Genomic DNA, 16,133 nt, shown 5'->3' on the forward strand with positions numbered 1-16,133 from the left:
GTTAAAACCGGGGCAATCCTCACGAAACACAGGTGAATTCTGAATATATAACCTTACCTATTGTAGCAATGGGAAGGTATGAACTTAACAGGGTAAAATATGCAGATATTTTAAACTGATAGGCACATTTTAAAAACGATATATCCCAAGTCTACTTATTGAACCACTTAGGAAAAAATGTAGCGGTAATGGAAATTGCCGGTAGCCCCCCCCCCTCCACCCCCCTAGTCCCAGCTCTCTGTCATCCTATTTAGGCATGTTTTTGAGGTCGGGTGCTTGCGCGGTGAACCATTGGTAACAAAATGTGAAACCCACCGCTGATTACAATGGTATCAGGGGTGGGTTTCAACCGGTTCGCCGCGGTCCCTGCGAACCGGTTGGTCGGCGAACCCGGAAGTAAGTAACTTCCGGGAACGGTGAAGGGCCCACCTGCCCGCACACGCTCCTTACCCGGTTTTGACGAGTTCTGCGCTTCCACACATGTGTAGGACGCATACAGCGCCTGCGCGATCCTCCAGGAGCAGCTGGAGCATCGCACAGACGCTAGTACGCATGCGTGCACCGCGCGCGTGCACGAGGACGCCACCGGCCCCATTTCAACCGAACCGGTTGGAACAGGGTGAGAAACCCACCCCTGAATGGTATATATGTACTACTCGAGTTACATACTATCTGTCTGTCTCTCTATCAGTCTATTATCATTTATGAAGCTTTTTACGTGGGAGGACTTTTTAATTCGGACACGTGCTTAATTATTTACTTCCCCTCTTTTTTGTATTTTGTAATTTATCCCAGAATTGTATTAGCTTGAATCTTGAACAATCCAAGATTTAAATTTTTAATACCCTGTAACACTGTATATCAGAGTCCATCAGAGTTAAGCAACTGATCAATTTAAATAATAATAAAGATAGAAATAGCAAAATTGACGTGAAATTTTGAATAATATGATAGCAAGCATACTTTGCTTCTCTCCGCTGTCTTCTTTTAATGATATGTGTGTCTATAATTGGAGGAAAGTATGGCTCATGTGCCAAGTTGATAGGGACACATTTGAGGTAAGTTCCTGTATATCATTCCCTCTCAACGGATTCTTGGGGTATTTCAGAGCCAATAATATGATTATGAAATTTGAATTCAATTGAAATTTTGAGCTGTTATATAGCAAGAAGAGCTGATGGACTAATGCAGTCTTAGAATGGATTCCACTTGATAAAAAGCACCCACAAGAGAGAAACCCAAAACAAGATGGAGTGATGACATCAGCAAGTAGTGTAGGCCCAGTGGTGGGTTTCAAAAATTGTTCGAACCTACTCTGTGGGTGTGGCCTCCTTTGTGGGAGTGGCTTGCCGCCCATGTGACCGGATGGGAGTGGCTTGCCGCCCATGTGACCGGATATGAAGATGCCGACGACACTTGTCAGAACCACCTTAAATTACCTCACACAGAGCACTGGCATGCATAAGAATATGATGTAAACTTGTTTTTTAAAAGGCATCTTTGGTTTGCGTTAAAACAACTTCAACACACACAATGTTCTGATTGCACCACAAATGCAGTAGTCATCCTTACCTTTCACAGAGGCACTGGGTTTTATAAATATGAGCACGATAGTGTAGAATAATCATATCCAAGGACCAGTGGTGGGTTTCAAAAAAGTTTGGAACCTCTTCTGTAGGTGTGGCCTGCTTTTTGGGTCCACTGGTGGAACCTCTTCTAACTGGTTCAGAAGATTTGACGAACCGGTTCTACTGAATAGGTGCGAACTGGTAGGGACCCACCTCTGTGTAGGTCCATTGGACAAAAGAAAGCTCAAGCCCAGATTGGTTGGAAACATGTGGTAGTAGCCCTCATCTTGTAGTGGATAGATAATAACTAGAGTGATGAGGATGACAAACAAATTCATTACTGTAGCTACATTTTTGACAGATTTTTAGAAGCTGTTCATATGTCACAGTCAACCAGGGATGTTAAACTCAAGGCATGCAGGCTGCATCTGGATTATAGGGCGCTTAGATCGGGCCTGCAGGGAAACAGCGAAGGGCAAGCCTGCAGTACATCTGCCAGCACACGTGGCCCTCCCGAGCTCCGTTTTTGCTGGAAGAGTGCTAGCAAAGCAAACTACTAGCAAAAGGGGCATTTGATCACACAAGTGATGTCAAGCTGGTCACACCCATCTTGGCCACGCCACGCCCACCCCAGCCCCCCAAGGTCAAACACAACTCTGTTGCGGCCCTCAATGAAATTGAGTTTGATACCTCTGCACTAAACTATAATGTGGTTAATTTGGCTTTGTTAAACCATAGATGGTGGCAAGCTTTTCCCGCCCATTAGATTACAACATCCAAAATTTCTAGCCAACCTGAACACAGAAATCCTATCTTTACCTTGATATATGCCCTCCAGTTGTCTTTTCACCAAGAGAGCTAAGTAGTTGAAGAGTAATATATATATTCCACAGCCTATATACATCTTTCACATTTTTAATTCTCATCACTTGAAGTGAGGCTTCTTATTTCAGTTAAACCTACACAGGAATTCTACGTCTAGCTCACAAAATGAAAAATCTCTTGAATTCCATGTGTAGAACTATGCCATTTGAGAAGCTTAATATGAGTAAGGATTAAATATACTTTTGGATTCTTTTATCAGCGAAAAATGTGATCAACATTTTGCATACAAAAATGTATATAAGAAAGAATTCTCAATCACTCTATTTTTGTTCATGATGTTTTTATACATGTGTTTTTGCATATTATTATACAGTTTTTGCATATTATTATACAGGTTTTTTTAAAAAAATCTGTAAGAAAAATTACATAAATATATTTACATTTTTGCACAAAATAAGCATTGAGATTATTTTGTCTAGCTATATAGGTTGCAAACTACATTTTTTAGGTAGTTTGAAATGTTTCTGAGCCAAAGCATAATTTTAATTTCTACATTAGTCTAGAAAGCACATATTTTTTTCCTACTAGTTCTGACTGCCTAAAGATCCAATTATTCAACGTTCCCTACAAATAAGAAGTAAAGTGAGATTGTGACTATCCTCACTCACTGTTTGTTAGCTTCTTCTACTTCCCTTATGATCCCGAGAGTATATGATAATATATTTTCCAAGGCTAGGTAAATGACGGGCTATTATATCAATCTGTTCCTTGCATATTTAACGTCACATTTGATAATAATTTCTTGACAGATTTTTTTCTGCATCTGGAAACAGGCCGCATCAATATTAGAAACTTCCTATACACACAAGTTACAATACATTTCAAAAATGGAAAATTAACTTAGAGAAAACCAGCCTTTGCAATCTGAAATTTCAAATAATCAAGCTTTTATGAGAGGTTAGGTATGGATTGCAAATTTGAAATGCATTTAGATTATTGTCTGTGTATGCAGTGTGTGTTTGTATAGAATACAAACAAACAAACATACATGCATACATACATACATACATACATACATACATACATACATATATACGTGTATGTATGTACTGTATAGAGAGGGAGAGAGGGAGAGAGGGGGGGAGGGAGAGAAAGAGAGAGATATATTTTTTTATTTTAAACCTCAAAGATCCAAAAGCTTTTGATTTGCATTCAGACACATATATTTTTTGCTACCTAGGGAACACAACTGTCATCCTCCAGAAGGAACTTTGCTTAATATTTCAGCATTCAATTAGAAATTAATAACCATGTTTGAATACCAGACAAAAGCACTGAGGATGAATCACAGTGAATTGGGGCTTATGACTCTTTCCTTTTCTTTTCCTTTACCACTGCCTGGAGTTTTGCAAAATATTGCTTCCCCTGTTAATTCAATACTTAACTTTCCGTGGAAGTGATTAACCATAGTTTCTGCAGCTGGATGATATAGCAAACGATGGTTAAGAAAACATGGACTCAAACGTTTTCCAACTGTGCATCGTAGGTGCCCCAGAGAACAGAAGAGAATGAGTGAACTAGAAGTATATTAAATTGTATTTGGTTTGATGCTTTAATCCGTGATCTGCAGATTCTTTTGAAAAGTTTTGTATATTTACTGTTGTTGTCATTAAGTGCTGAACATATAGGTGTAAAATCTCTCTGATTTTCTCAAGAAATGCTAAACTATTTTGATTCCATAGAAACTTTCTTCTTATTTCTAAACATCCAATAATTAGTATTAGTATTAGTATTTATTAAACTTGTATGCCGCCCTATTCCCAGGGGGACTCAGGGTGGTGAACAAACACATGGGGAAGGGACAATACAAAAACGAACAAGACAAACAGAATACAGAGACAGATTAAAAATACAACAAACGCAGCAATTCAAGTGGGGCCGGGAACTCAACAGCCCCAGGCCTGCCGGAACAGCCAGATCTTGACGGCTATGCGGAAAGCCTGAAGGGTGGTGAGGGTCTGAATCTCCACGGGGAGATTGTTCCAGAGGGCCGGAGCAGCCACAGAGAAGGCCCTCCCCCGGGGGGTCGACAGTCGACACTGGCTAGCTGATGGTATCCGGAGGAGGCCTAATCTGTGGGATCTAATTGGTCATAGGGAGGTAAGCAGGGTTGGCAAATGTGGAAAGCTATGCGGCATTTTTAGAATTGTGTTTTATATGTAAGAGAATGAATAAATATTGTCCCTGTACCGAGGGCAGGATTAGGTGTGTTTCAGCCTTTTCGTTTCAATGGATTTACACATATTTTACTCTTGGGTTGGATTGTGGCCAATACTTTGAATCCAGCCTTCAATAGAAGTGTTTGCAGTATGATATAAAATGTAGAGATCTGTGCCGTTTTAGTGGAGCCATGTCCTAACATGCCAGCATAAAGCTCAAACATGTGCATCAGCATACATTTTCATCTCTTCCCCAAGATGTGATTTTTATCATGTTTTTTTTTTCTTCAGGGAGATCGTGGACCACAAGGGCCTCCTGGTGCTCCTGGGGAAGATGGAATGAGAGTATGTCATTCATAGTGTTCCTTCTTTTTTTTCACTTGCAAAATAAAAGTTTAAAAGAAGTGTTTCTTTCACACTTAACCCCTTTCAACGTTGTCTTTCTTGAAATAAGGGAGAAGACGGTGAAGTTGGACCAAGAGGCCTTCCAGGTGAATCTGTAAGCAAAGCTTTCTCTTTGTTTAGTAATTCTGATTGCTTTTGTTGTGAATCTATTTGTCTCTGCAAAAAATATACTGTAGTTCGTCCATCATTTTGGAATCGAATATAATTAGGGAACAAATTCAGCTAATATGTCTGATTTGTTCATAAAGAGTTCTTAGTTCTTTATTTGTCATTGAAGTAAACTAATGCAATTTCCATTTCTTATTTATATTTTTTTAATTTATGAATAGCCATGGCCATTTTTCTTCCACTTACTTATTTAATTTTAGTGAATTTTATTGTAAGTCCCGCTACAATTTAAATCCTGCTACAATTTATGGATCCATCTTACATGAATAAATACAGAATTCATGTTGATCTTTTAGAATGTATTGGCTAATTTATGGATCCATCTTACATGAATAAATAAAGAATTCATGTTGATCTTTTAGAATGTATTGGCTAATTTATGGATCCATCTTACATGAATAAATAAAGAATTCATGTTGATCTTTTAGAATGTATTGGCTGTCATAGAAGAAAACTACTTCATCACATACATGGCATATTCTGAATTAATTTTTAATTTTTGGATTAATACATGGATGCAACAAACACCATGTTTCCCCAAAATAGGACCTCCCCGGATAATAAGCCCAATTAGGCTTTTGAGCGCATGCACTAAAATAATCCCTCCCAAAAAATAAGCCCTCCCTGAAAATATTGCAACACAGCAGCAGCAATGAGGTGACCATACTCACCCCCTCCTGCACTTCAAATATAGTAAGACCTCCCTGAAAATAAGGCCAGGTGCTTATTTGGGGGTCAAAAGAAAATAAGACCCTGTCTTATTTTCGGGGACACACAGGTAATAGAAACTATTTTCCCTCTTGGTTCTAAAGTTTTTATGTATATAGGAACTTTGTATGTAGGTATATGCTGTCCTTCTTTAAAAATTAAAAAAAAAAGATGATTCTGGATGAAAGCGATTAATTTGTATGGTACCTTTCTATTGATCCCAGAATCCTCAAAATGGATTAGGAAAGGGAACTCACGCCATCTGTGTCTTTATGTTGGGAATAGGAAAAATAAAGTTCAGAGCTTCAAAGTTGAGATGGCCTTGATTTGAGAAAAAAAAAGATCAGCAATTAGTGGTTTTTTTCAAATTGCTCTCAAAATGGCATCTTTGGAATTTGAAAAAGACATCCCTTAATTTTCAGTCTAAACTATATACTCTTTTGAAGCTCTCAAAGCACATTGCTATATATATAATTGAAAATGTATATTTATACCTTTGAGTCAGTTTTGACTCCTGATATGGACAAATCCATGCAGTTTCCTTTGGAAGTGGTTTGACCTTGCCTCCTTCCTAGGCTGAGAGAGAGGGGCTGTCTCAAAGTCATTGAGGCAGGACAAGAATTCAGTCTCCTGATTTCTAGTCCAGTGTCTTTAATCACTGAACAAAATGGGCTTCCATAGCTATAAATACACGTATCTAAAAGAGGAATATGTTACTGTTGTTCCAAAATAAATAATTGGAAGATTTCTGTTAAAGAAGCCATATTTGGAACCTATTCATTTATATAATCCTGTTTAAGGACTGAGAATAGGTAATGACAATATAGACTGGATTTCTTGGATTAGCGAGTTTAGTTCCACAAAATACGAGCTATGCATGTCCGTTAGCTGACCCATGTATTATGACATCCTGTAGACATACTTTCTGTAACTCAAGGGCAAAACTTGAGGGGTGCTTCCAAAACTAACAGATGGCTTTAGCTGAAAGCGATAAACTATATAAGGAAGTTCCTGAATTTCACTCAATGTTCAGGCCATTTATTCTGAACCTGCGCAAATAAACTTTCCTTCTCTGAAGAGCTGGCTTGTGTGTCCTGTCATTTTCTACAACAAGTTACAGAGCTCTTTAACCTTTGCCATTTTCTTTGGGTTTTGCCGGAGGTCTTTCAGTTGCATTTTTAAAAAATGTATTCTGTGAACCAAAAAACTAACCCTAAGCAACATTTTTCGTCACAGGGTCCACGAGGGTTATTGGGGCCCAGAGGAACTCCAGGACTACCAGGACAACCTGTACGTAGTTCAAAAAGAAATACCTTGAGATTTTGAAATTTCCTTTGAACGTGGTGGTGACCTATATTAGTTTTTCTTGTTTGTTTATTTTTTCAATGTAGGGAATCCCAGGTATTGATGGACCACCAGGCCCAAAAGGAAACCTGGTATGTAGATTCAATTCTTTTCTTTTTGGGTAGCTGAGGCAAATTCAATTCAATTCAATTCAATTTATTGAGTTTATATGACGCCCTATTCCCAAGAGACCCAGGGCGGCTCACAATAAAAAAGGGAGGGGATACAAAAAATAAAATAAAAACAACAATTTAAAATTCTACAACAGCCATAACCTTGGATGGGGCTAGATAGTTCAACAGCCCCAGGCCTGCCGGAACAGCCAGGTCTTAACCGCTTTGCGAAAGGCCGGAAGAGTAGTAAGGGTCCGGATCTCCACGGGGAGATCATTCCAGAGGGCCGGAGCACCCACAGAGAAGGCCCTCCCCCGAGGAGTCGCCAGCCGACATTGGCCAGCAGATGGAATTTGGAGGAGGCCTAATCTGTGGGATCTAATAGGTCTTTGGGAGGTAACTGGCAGGAGGCGGTCTCTCAAGTACCCAGATCCAATACCATATAGGGCTTTAAAAGTAACGACTAGCACCTTGAAGCGTGTCTGGAGACCAATAGGCAGCCAGTGCAGCTCGCGGAGGATAGGTGTAACGTGGGTGTACCGAGGTGCACCCACAATCGCTCGCGCGGCTGCGTTCTGGACAAGCTGAAGTCTTCGAACACTCTTCAAGGGCAGCCCCATGTAGAGCGCGTTACAAATACATTTTCCCCCAAAGAAATCCAAAATAATAACAACCTTCAAGTTGATAATTCTCCTATTCATGTCTTCAGTGCTTTAAATTTATTTGTATGTTCCTCAGCTATTGTGGGTAAAAACTGCATTTTATCCTTAGTGTGAGTCTTCTGTCTGTCTACCCACACACCAGTTGGGGTGCTAAAGAGGACACAGATTAATCGATCTATACTGCTAATTATGATTTGAAGTCTCCATGGAACAAAAAAATGTCTGGATGAGGAATCAATACATAATTCCTCCACCTTTTCTGTAAACCCTGTGTATTTTTCAAGTGATGATGTGGAATAACAAACAGACTAATATTCTCCTGTGCATTTGTTATTGCAAACAGGGTCCACAAGGGGAACCAGGACCACATGGACAGCAAGGTATCCCAGGTCCACAGGTAAGCCCTTGTTTGACAGCTTTTGCCACCAAGAAAACATTCAGGAGAGTCAAACATGAAAAGTTTGAATATTGTATTTATTTTATTTTATTTATTTAGTTTGTCAAACATGTACAAGATAACAGGTATAAGTATAATCATGGACATGAACAAAGGAAATGAGTACAAATAAACGGGGACAGTAGGACAGAGACGGTAGGCACGCTGATGTGCTTATGCACGCCCCTTTTACGGACCTCTAAGGAATGGGGTGAAGTCCACGGTAGACAGTTTGAGGTTGAAACTGTGATGGTTAGAGAGGATGTAACAATGGAGTCAGGTAGAGCATTCCAGGCATTGACCACTCTGTGGCTGAAGTCGTATTTTCTGCAATCGAGTTTGGAGCGGTTGACCTTGAGTTTGTTGTATCTATTGTTTCCCCATGTATTCTTGAGGTTGAAGCTGAAGTAGTCGTTTACAGGTAGGACGTTGTAGCAGAGAATTTTGTGTACTACGCTTAGCTCAGACAAATATGCATTTTCCCGGTTCTATATGCCCTTACTTCCCTTCTTATCTTGAAAATGTTCCTGGTATAAAAAGGAATAAGTATTTAAATTGCCTTTTCGCAAATCTTCCAAATATAATTAGTTTTTGGGAGGGGAGAGGTGGGGGAGAGATGACTGGTTTGGTACCAACAAGAATAGCAATAGTATAAGAGAGTTTCATCGTGGATCACAGGACAACCCTGTTGCCAGCAGAACCGCCAGTGTGAAGTTCTTACGATTATCTTGTTTCCTCTCTTAATTGTGTTTCATTATAGCAATAGCAATAGGAGTTAGACTTATATACCGCTTCATAGGGCTTTCAGCCCTCTCTAAGCGGTTTACAGAGTCAGCATATCGCCCCCCACAGTCTGGGTCCTCATTTTACCCACCTCGGAAGGATGGAAGGCTGAGTCAACCTTGAGCCGGTGAGATTTGAACCACTGAACTGCAGATAGCAATCAGCTGAAGTGGCCTGCAGTACTGCACTCTAACCACTGTGCCACCTCGCCTCTTATAAGAAGGAGTTCCTGAGGAAAGGATTCTTTTTAATGATACAACTCTAGAGAAAGTAGTTATGTGAGTGTTTAGTTTTCTTATGATGTGTTTTTTTCATGTTTTCCACAGGGGCTCCCAGGCCCACAAGGTCCAATTGGCGTTCCAGGTGAAAAAGTAAGGACTATTCCTTTGCTGAATAACCAACGCCAAAATCTGTGCTCTCTTAAGATGTGGTCTGATATTTTTTTCCCCCCTAAGATAAATTTCAGACACCATTCCAGTTTCTTTGGACACACTGATACTTTTCTTATGACCATTAACCTCATTCACATATACTCCATGAGGAGAAAAATCTGCAACTTGATAGCAGAATGCATATTTTTTTACATTATCCTGTTTTCTACTACTTTGAATTTACAATGTCAGAATAAGCACTATTTTCTGTGTTTGAAAGTGCTAATTTCCACTTCTTCAGCTTTGACCCCTGCATGTAAACTCTTTGAGGAGGTCCAAGTTAGAAGGAACATCCCACAAGTTTAACTATGGCTCTATCTGATTGATATTATAGATATAATACATAATCATGATCTCCTAACTTGAGTTTTCCTTTCTTTTCCTTTTAGACTCCAGTGAATTAGGGTCAAGTCAGTCCCATTAGTCTTATTTGTCATGCTTTCTTTGTTTCCTAGGCCTCAAGCATGTTTTTTTTTAAAAAAAAACTGTTGTCTCCACCAAGTTTGTCTCTGTGGTTCTGTACACCAGAATGTCTTTTTTTTTCTAGAATCAATGTCTAATGGAATCAGTGATACTTGAAGTGGAATCAATTGCACTTGAAGTCAAAATAGCAATTAAAACTCAGCCTTATGTCAAAGAATAAACTAATTACAATAGGCCCTTGGAATATAATTTCCTTTTATATTGAAGGGAGAGGGAAGCCAGTTTTAATAGGGAAAGCTTGAACTCCTTTGATCGCTATTAAAAAAATCAGCCTATTTCTTTGGATTCTTCATGTCAGTTAGAACTTGTCCTTTATAAGGTCTCTGCACTGTTATGAGAAGCATTTCTTTTTTTATTTTTTTTGAATTTTTATTTTATACACATAAGCACATCAACAGAACACATAAACACATTAACAAAAATAACCACATAACTTAAAAACAAAACATAGGAACAAGAAGTTCCATCGTAGATCATACAGCAGTTCCGAATCGGTTTCTTTGCAGTTAGTGTTTTCCCTTCTATACATTTCTGTCTTGCGTTCATAATCTCCTTATTCATTATCCATTTTTATATACATTTCTTTATTTATTTATACTTAGCTACTTATGATCAAGTATTATTTACCTATATTGTGCTTTATATTTTTACTGTCATCTATTCTCTTACATGCAGTTATAGGTATACATTCACATAGTTATTCTTTTTCTTTGCCATTCTTATATTATTATTATTCCATTTAAAAGGATATAAGGTATAATTTGGAATGTATTGTTTACCATCCTTCACACCTGCTATGACACCACCTTATTTTCTCTTTCTTTTCTTTTCTCCCTCCCTTCCTTCTCTACTTCCTTCCTTCCTCCTCTCCTTCCCCTTCTTCCTTCCCTTACTATGAGAAGCATTTCTGAGCACATCTATTTCTCATAGAGATGATGTACATACATGGAATGCTTGAAATGGGCCTTGGCTCCTATCAGTTTCATGAAGATGAGGCAGAGATGTAAATTCTGGCAGACTTCCCTGGCCCCAGGATATCCATATTCTAAGAGAAATACTCTCAGATGCCTTTCCACAAGGAAAAGGCATCCAGCATTGAAGTGTGCAAGTCTTAAAGCTATCAAGTTACAAGACCCTTGCACCACTAACCCTTTAGAAAAAAAACCCAGGGGTGTTCAAACTTGACAGCTTTAAGACTTGTGGACTTCAATTCCCAGAATTCCTCCTCTCGCTCTTCATCTTGATGATGTGCGGGCGGGGGGGGGGGGGAGAGGGAGCTGGAACCGGTTCTAAACGACACTGTAGATTTGTGGGACCTCTTCTATAGAAGAGGTTAGAACTGGCAGGAACCCACCCCTGATCCCATCCAAATGATGCATTCCTAATCTTTCAGCTGGATGCCCACCTCAAAATGCTTTAACTAGCCTTCAAACATTGAAGTGCTACTTCATTTCTTCTTCCTGATTGGGTTTTGATTTTGATTCCAGAATAATCATTGACTTGACAGCATGCCAGTTTACCTTCTCTTAGGTTTTTCAAAAATCTTTTTTCATTTCTGTCTCCAGGGTCCTCAGGGCAAACCCGGTCTGGCGGGACTTCCTGGTACTGATGGCCCTTCGGTAAGTGATTTAGTCCATTTTATATTTTTGGATTAAAAAAAATCATTTTGCCGTGCTATGCTCGTGGTATTTCAACAAGGAACTTGCACATCAATAGCTTGAAGCAGAACATAGAAAGCTTATCCAGTTTCATTATTTCAACCTGATCCACATTTCTCATCTAAGCCTTTATTTTTATTTATTTTTTTTAAAAAAAGAAGGTCATGGAAATGGCAGATGAGAAATTGCACTGGCATCTGAAATGTTTAAAAATGCATTTAGTTGCCTGACCTGTGTACCTGACAGATATACAATACTGGAAATTAACATGATAGAAGTTTTAGGAGAAAACTATTTTTTTTAAATGAAATAAACTGCTCTACCGGTAAAAATGTTTCATTGATTTCGAGGTAAGTTTGAACTCATAGTTCTAATTATTGTGGTACTTTTCATTCAACGGTAAAAAAAAATTAATTTCAAAACGAAACAACAAAAACAAAATTATTCTGGTTTTATGAGCTAGCTCATCTTTATTAAAAACTAGATGGTTATCACATAAATAGAAATGTGTTTACCAAACCAAAGTTTGGGTTCCCACTGAAGCCACCTGATTGATAATAATGATTATTTAGATCCAGGGATCCAATAAAAGCCATGAGGATATCCCTCACATCATAATCTCATTGTGCTGTGAAGTAGATTTTGTCATTTGTGTTAGCTGGGCAATCACACAGCACAAAGGATATATACCACATAATATGTTGTCTGAAGAAGCTTCTTGGTTGAGAAGCAAAATGTCTTCAAGGAAAAATAAAGTCCAGTTGACTTTTAAAAAAGCACCTTTGGTGCACCCATGACCATGATAACTGAGAATATCCATAGACATATGCCACTTTATTATTTTTATTCAGCTGATGATGTAATGATACAAATAATACAGTGGTGGGTTTCAAAAATTGTTCAAACCTACTCTGTGGGTGTGGTCTCCTTTGTAGGAGTGGCTTGCCGCCTATGTGACCAGATGGGAGTGGCTTGCCACCCATGTGACCGGATATGAAGATGCCGACCAATCCACCGGGATTGGGCGGCCTATAAATCGTATAAATAAATACGATTTACAGCCCCACTTAGATAGAATGGATAGTGTGTAATTTTAACAATTGTATTTTTATTTCTTAAATTTTAAATGTTTTTTTTTTTTTATCTTGCTCTGTAAGCCGCCCAGAGTCCTATGGGATTGGGCGGCATACAAATTTTATTAAATTTCAAATTTACTGGGCTATATTAACTTCAATTTTACTCTTCTTGATTAGGCATCTTGCAAAAGGAGGTAGACACACAGATAAAAGCCACTTGTTACAGTTTTTATTTATTTATTTATTTATTTATTTGTTTATTTATTTATTTATTTACAATTAAATTTATATTGCTGCCTATTCACCCAGGGCGACTCAAGGCATCTTACAGAATATGAAAAATCACATCTAAAAACATTAAAGCTAATAAAAATCAAATAAATTAATGTAATAAAATCACCCCCCACCACCACCTCCCGCCTCAGTGACAGCCAATCACATGAACCATTTATTTATTTATTTATTTATTTATTTATTAGACTTCTATACCGCTTAATAGGGCTTTCAGCCCTCTCTAAGTGGTTTACAGAGTCAGCATATCGCCCCCACAGTCTGGGTCCTCATTTCCCCCACCTCGGAAGGATGGAAGGCTGAGTCGACCTTGAGCCGGTGAGATTAGAACCGCTGAACTGCAGATCACAGTCAGCTGAAGTGGCCTGCAGTACTGCACCCTAACCACTGCGCCACCTCCATCCTGCTCAGGGTTCCCCCAGGCCCGCTGGCAGAACTTACTATATTTATTCGAGAATACCTTTATTTCTTCAATAATTTAAAGATATTACAGTGCCTGAGAGTATGGTATACAATCAGAAAAGGTTCTTCCGCCCCCATCTCTCTCATAACTACAAAGGAAGAGAAGAGGAACAAAAGTTTAGGATCTGTGCTTAAATATATGCCATCATTATTTTGGGCAGACATGACTGGGCTGATGCCCTGCAGACATGCTAGCCTACAACTCATATCGGTTACAATATCTGTGCTGATGGCTTGATAGGAGTTTAACACATCTGAGGAGTAGCACATCTGTGTTAAATCAGCCCTGATTTAATATATGCTTCTGCGTCAACATAATATAGAATTTGTGCCAGTTCTGCTATATCATTACTTTCCCGAGGTTATTTTAGTCTCAACGTGTTGAAAATTCTTTTTTATTGATTCTCAACCTGTCAGCTAGACTTCCTGGATCTCTCTGAAGATAATAAAGGGTACAGTGCAATCATACTCTGATCTCTTGGAAATAAATCCCCCTGAATTCAGTGAGATTTACTTCTAGGTAACTGAGAATATGAGTGACGTATATATTGCCACTGTAGCAATCCTTTTATTATTGCACTTATAAACAGAAAGAGATCAGAATAGAGGATAGAGTTGAGTTATAAACTGGATTTTTAAGAGCAAACAGAAATGAAATTTTCCACCCCAAAGTAGGTATTAAAAGAACAGAGCAAAATGGAATGAGTAAGATGATGCAACTCTAGTACAGTAGTACATTTTTACTCAAAAGAAAATCTAATTTAAACTCTATTTCTAAGAAACTATGTGAGATTACAACCTAAATCACATGCTGAATCTCCTATTTATTCTTCCATTTTGGAGATGGACATCAAAGCTGAAGATTTATTATACTCTTAACTTGCATGTGGATTTAACCCAGTGGGAAAGTCTTCGGGCTATTGATTTGCACTGGCAGTAAAATATTTCTATTACTGTTTTCTTTCATCTTATTGTTCCATAACTTTAATGGTTGTAGTTTAGTGTAATGTTTGGTGACAGATAAAAATAATCAATTCCTATCTTCCACCGAAAACACATCAAATGGAGAAATACTTCCAGTACTTTACTTGCTTTTCCATTACCTTTAAAAACATCTAAAATAAAAGAGCATCTTTGTTGGTTTGATATATTGTCAATACTAATTTATACTTTCGAAGGCAATCTCTAGATGCTAGTGTTATTAATGTGGCAAGAACAGCCTCATGGTATGCTGGTATCCGTATAGAGCTGGGTTATGCCTTTTATTATTCTGAATTATTTTAGGAGTCTAATTTGTTTGTAATCTAACATTATATAATATGGGGAATGTGATATTCACCGAAATCTACTTCTCTCCACCTCTATTCAATTTTCCTTTTTCCTAGTGACAACTAATAATTTATTTTCAGAGCAGCCTTCCCAGCCCATATGTAACAAACACATAAATGAGAGGGTGAAAAATGTTTGCAACAAGGCGTATTTCATTCTGTATTTCCCATTTTCCTGTATATTAAAAGAAGAGTGCGAGTAGGAAATAATTTTTTGCCGTGTTATCTGGTTACAGACTAAACATTTGGCAGGAAAGACAACTAAACAATTTGCTTCTAAATAACCTTATGTCCTCTTATATATGGCACCATTTTAAAAGCGAGTTTTGCCTTCTCCCCAAATTCTGGGTAGTTTAAATTAAGTAATTTTTCATTTTAAGTAACTTACATGGAGAATCTATTATTCCAATCTGTAGAAATGGTCCCTGGTTTAGGTAAGCTTAGGTTGTGAAGCAAGGCAAAAATTAAGATATATGATTGAAGCCTGTTTATTATGTTATGCTATGCTATGCACATGCAATCAATCCCTATTGAACAGGGAATAGAACTTCAATTATATGGTTGTGTCTCCCATTGAAACCCTGGTACATGGACTCAGTTGGGGGCTATTAAAAGTAATTTGCTCATACAATAAAATGGACTCTTAAGTTTAAGTTTAATAAACTTATATGCCGCCCAATCCCGAAGGACTCCGGGCGGCTTACATAAAAGATAATTTAAAAAGTACTAAAAAGTTTAAAAGGTAAAAGACAAAGCAGGTTAAAACACAACACACACTCAACCGTAGTGGTGCTGGACCTCGTTCAAGAGGTCAACAGCCCCAGGCCTGCCGGAAAAGCCAGGTCTTAATAGACTTTTTGAAGGCCGTGAAAGTGGGGAGGGTCCAGATCTCTGGGGGTAGATCGTTCCATAGGACCGGAGCAGCTACAGAGAAGGCTCTCCCCCGAGGAGCCGCCAAACGACATTGTCTAGTTGATGGCACCCAGAGAAGGCCCACCCTGTGAGATTTTATCGGGCGCTGGGAGGTATGTGGCAGAAGACGGTCCCGTAGATATGTAGGCCCTAAGCCATGTAGGGTGTCTATGAAAGGGAATGCCAAAAAAGCAGGACAATTTTGGAGAAGCAAATTACTTCCAATGTGTTGGGCTTTGACCCGATGAATCAAATGGATTC

The 16,133-nt window shown here is 38.6% G+C and overlaps 1 protein-coding gene across 1 annotated transcript in view; it reads left to right on the forward strand.

Moving 5' to 3' along the window:
- COL11A1 (collagen type XI alpha 1 chain) overlaps positions 1-16,133 on the forward strand; it is a 283,501-nt gene that overhangs the window by 119,533 nt on the left and 147,835 nt on the right. The window contains exons 19-25 of the mRNA XM_087720747.1: positions 4,904-4,957; positions 5,067-5,111; positions 7,130-7,183; positions 7,285-7,329; positions 8,356-8,409; positions 9,558-9,602; positions 11,711-11,764. Of these exons, the coding sequence (XP_087576873.1) occupies positions 4,904-4,957; positions 5,067-5,111; positions 7,130-7,183; positions 7,285-7,329; positions 8,356-8,409; positions 9,558-9,602; positions 11,711-11,764 (351 nt within the window). The remainder of the gene's footprint in view (positions 1-4,903; positions 4,958-5,066; positions 5,112-7,129; positions 7,184-7,284; positions 7,330-8,355; positions 8,410-9,557; positions 9,603-11,710; positions 11,765-16,133) is intronic.

This window comes from Thamnophis sirtalis, unplaced genomic scaffold (genome assembly GCF_051295495.1).
Source record: "Thamnophis sirtalis isolate CommonGarterSnake01/CBP01778 unplaced genomic scaffold, rThaSir2_p1.2 scaffold_7, whole genome shotgun sequence".
NCBI lineage: Eukaryota > Metazoa > Chordata > Lepidosauria > Squamata > Natricidae > Thamnophis > Thamnophis sirtalis.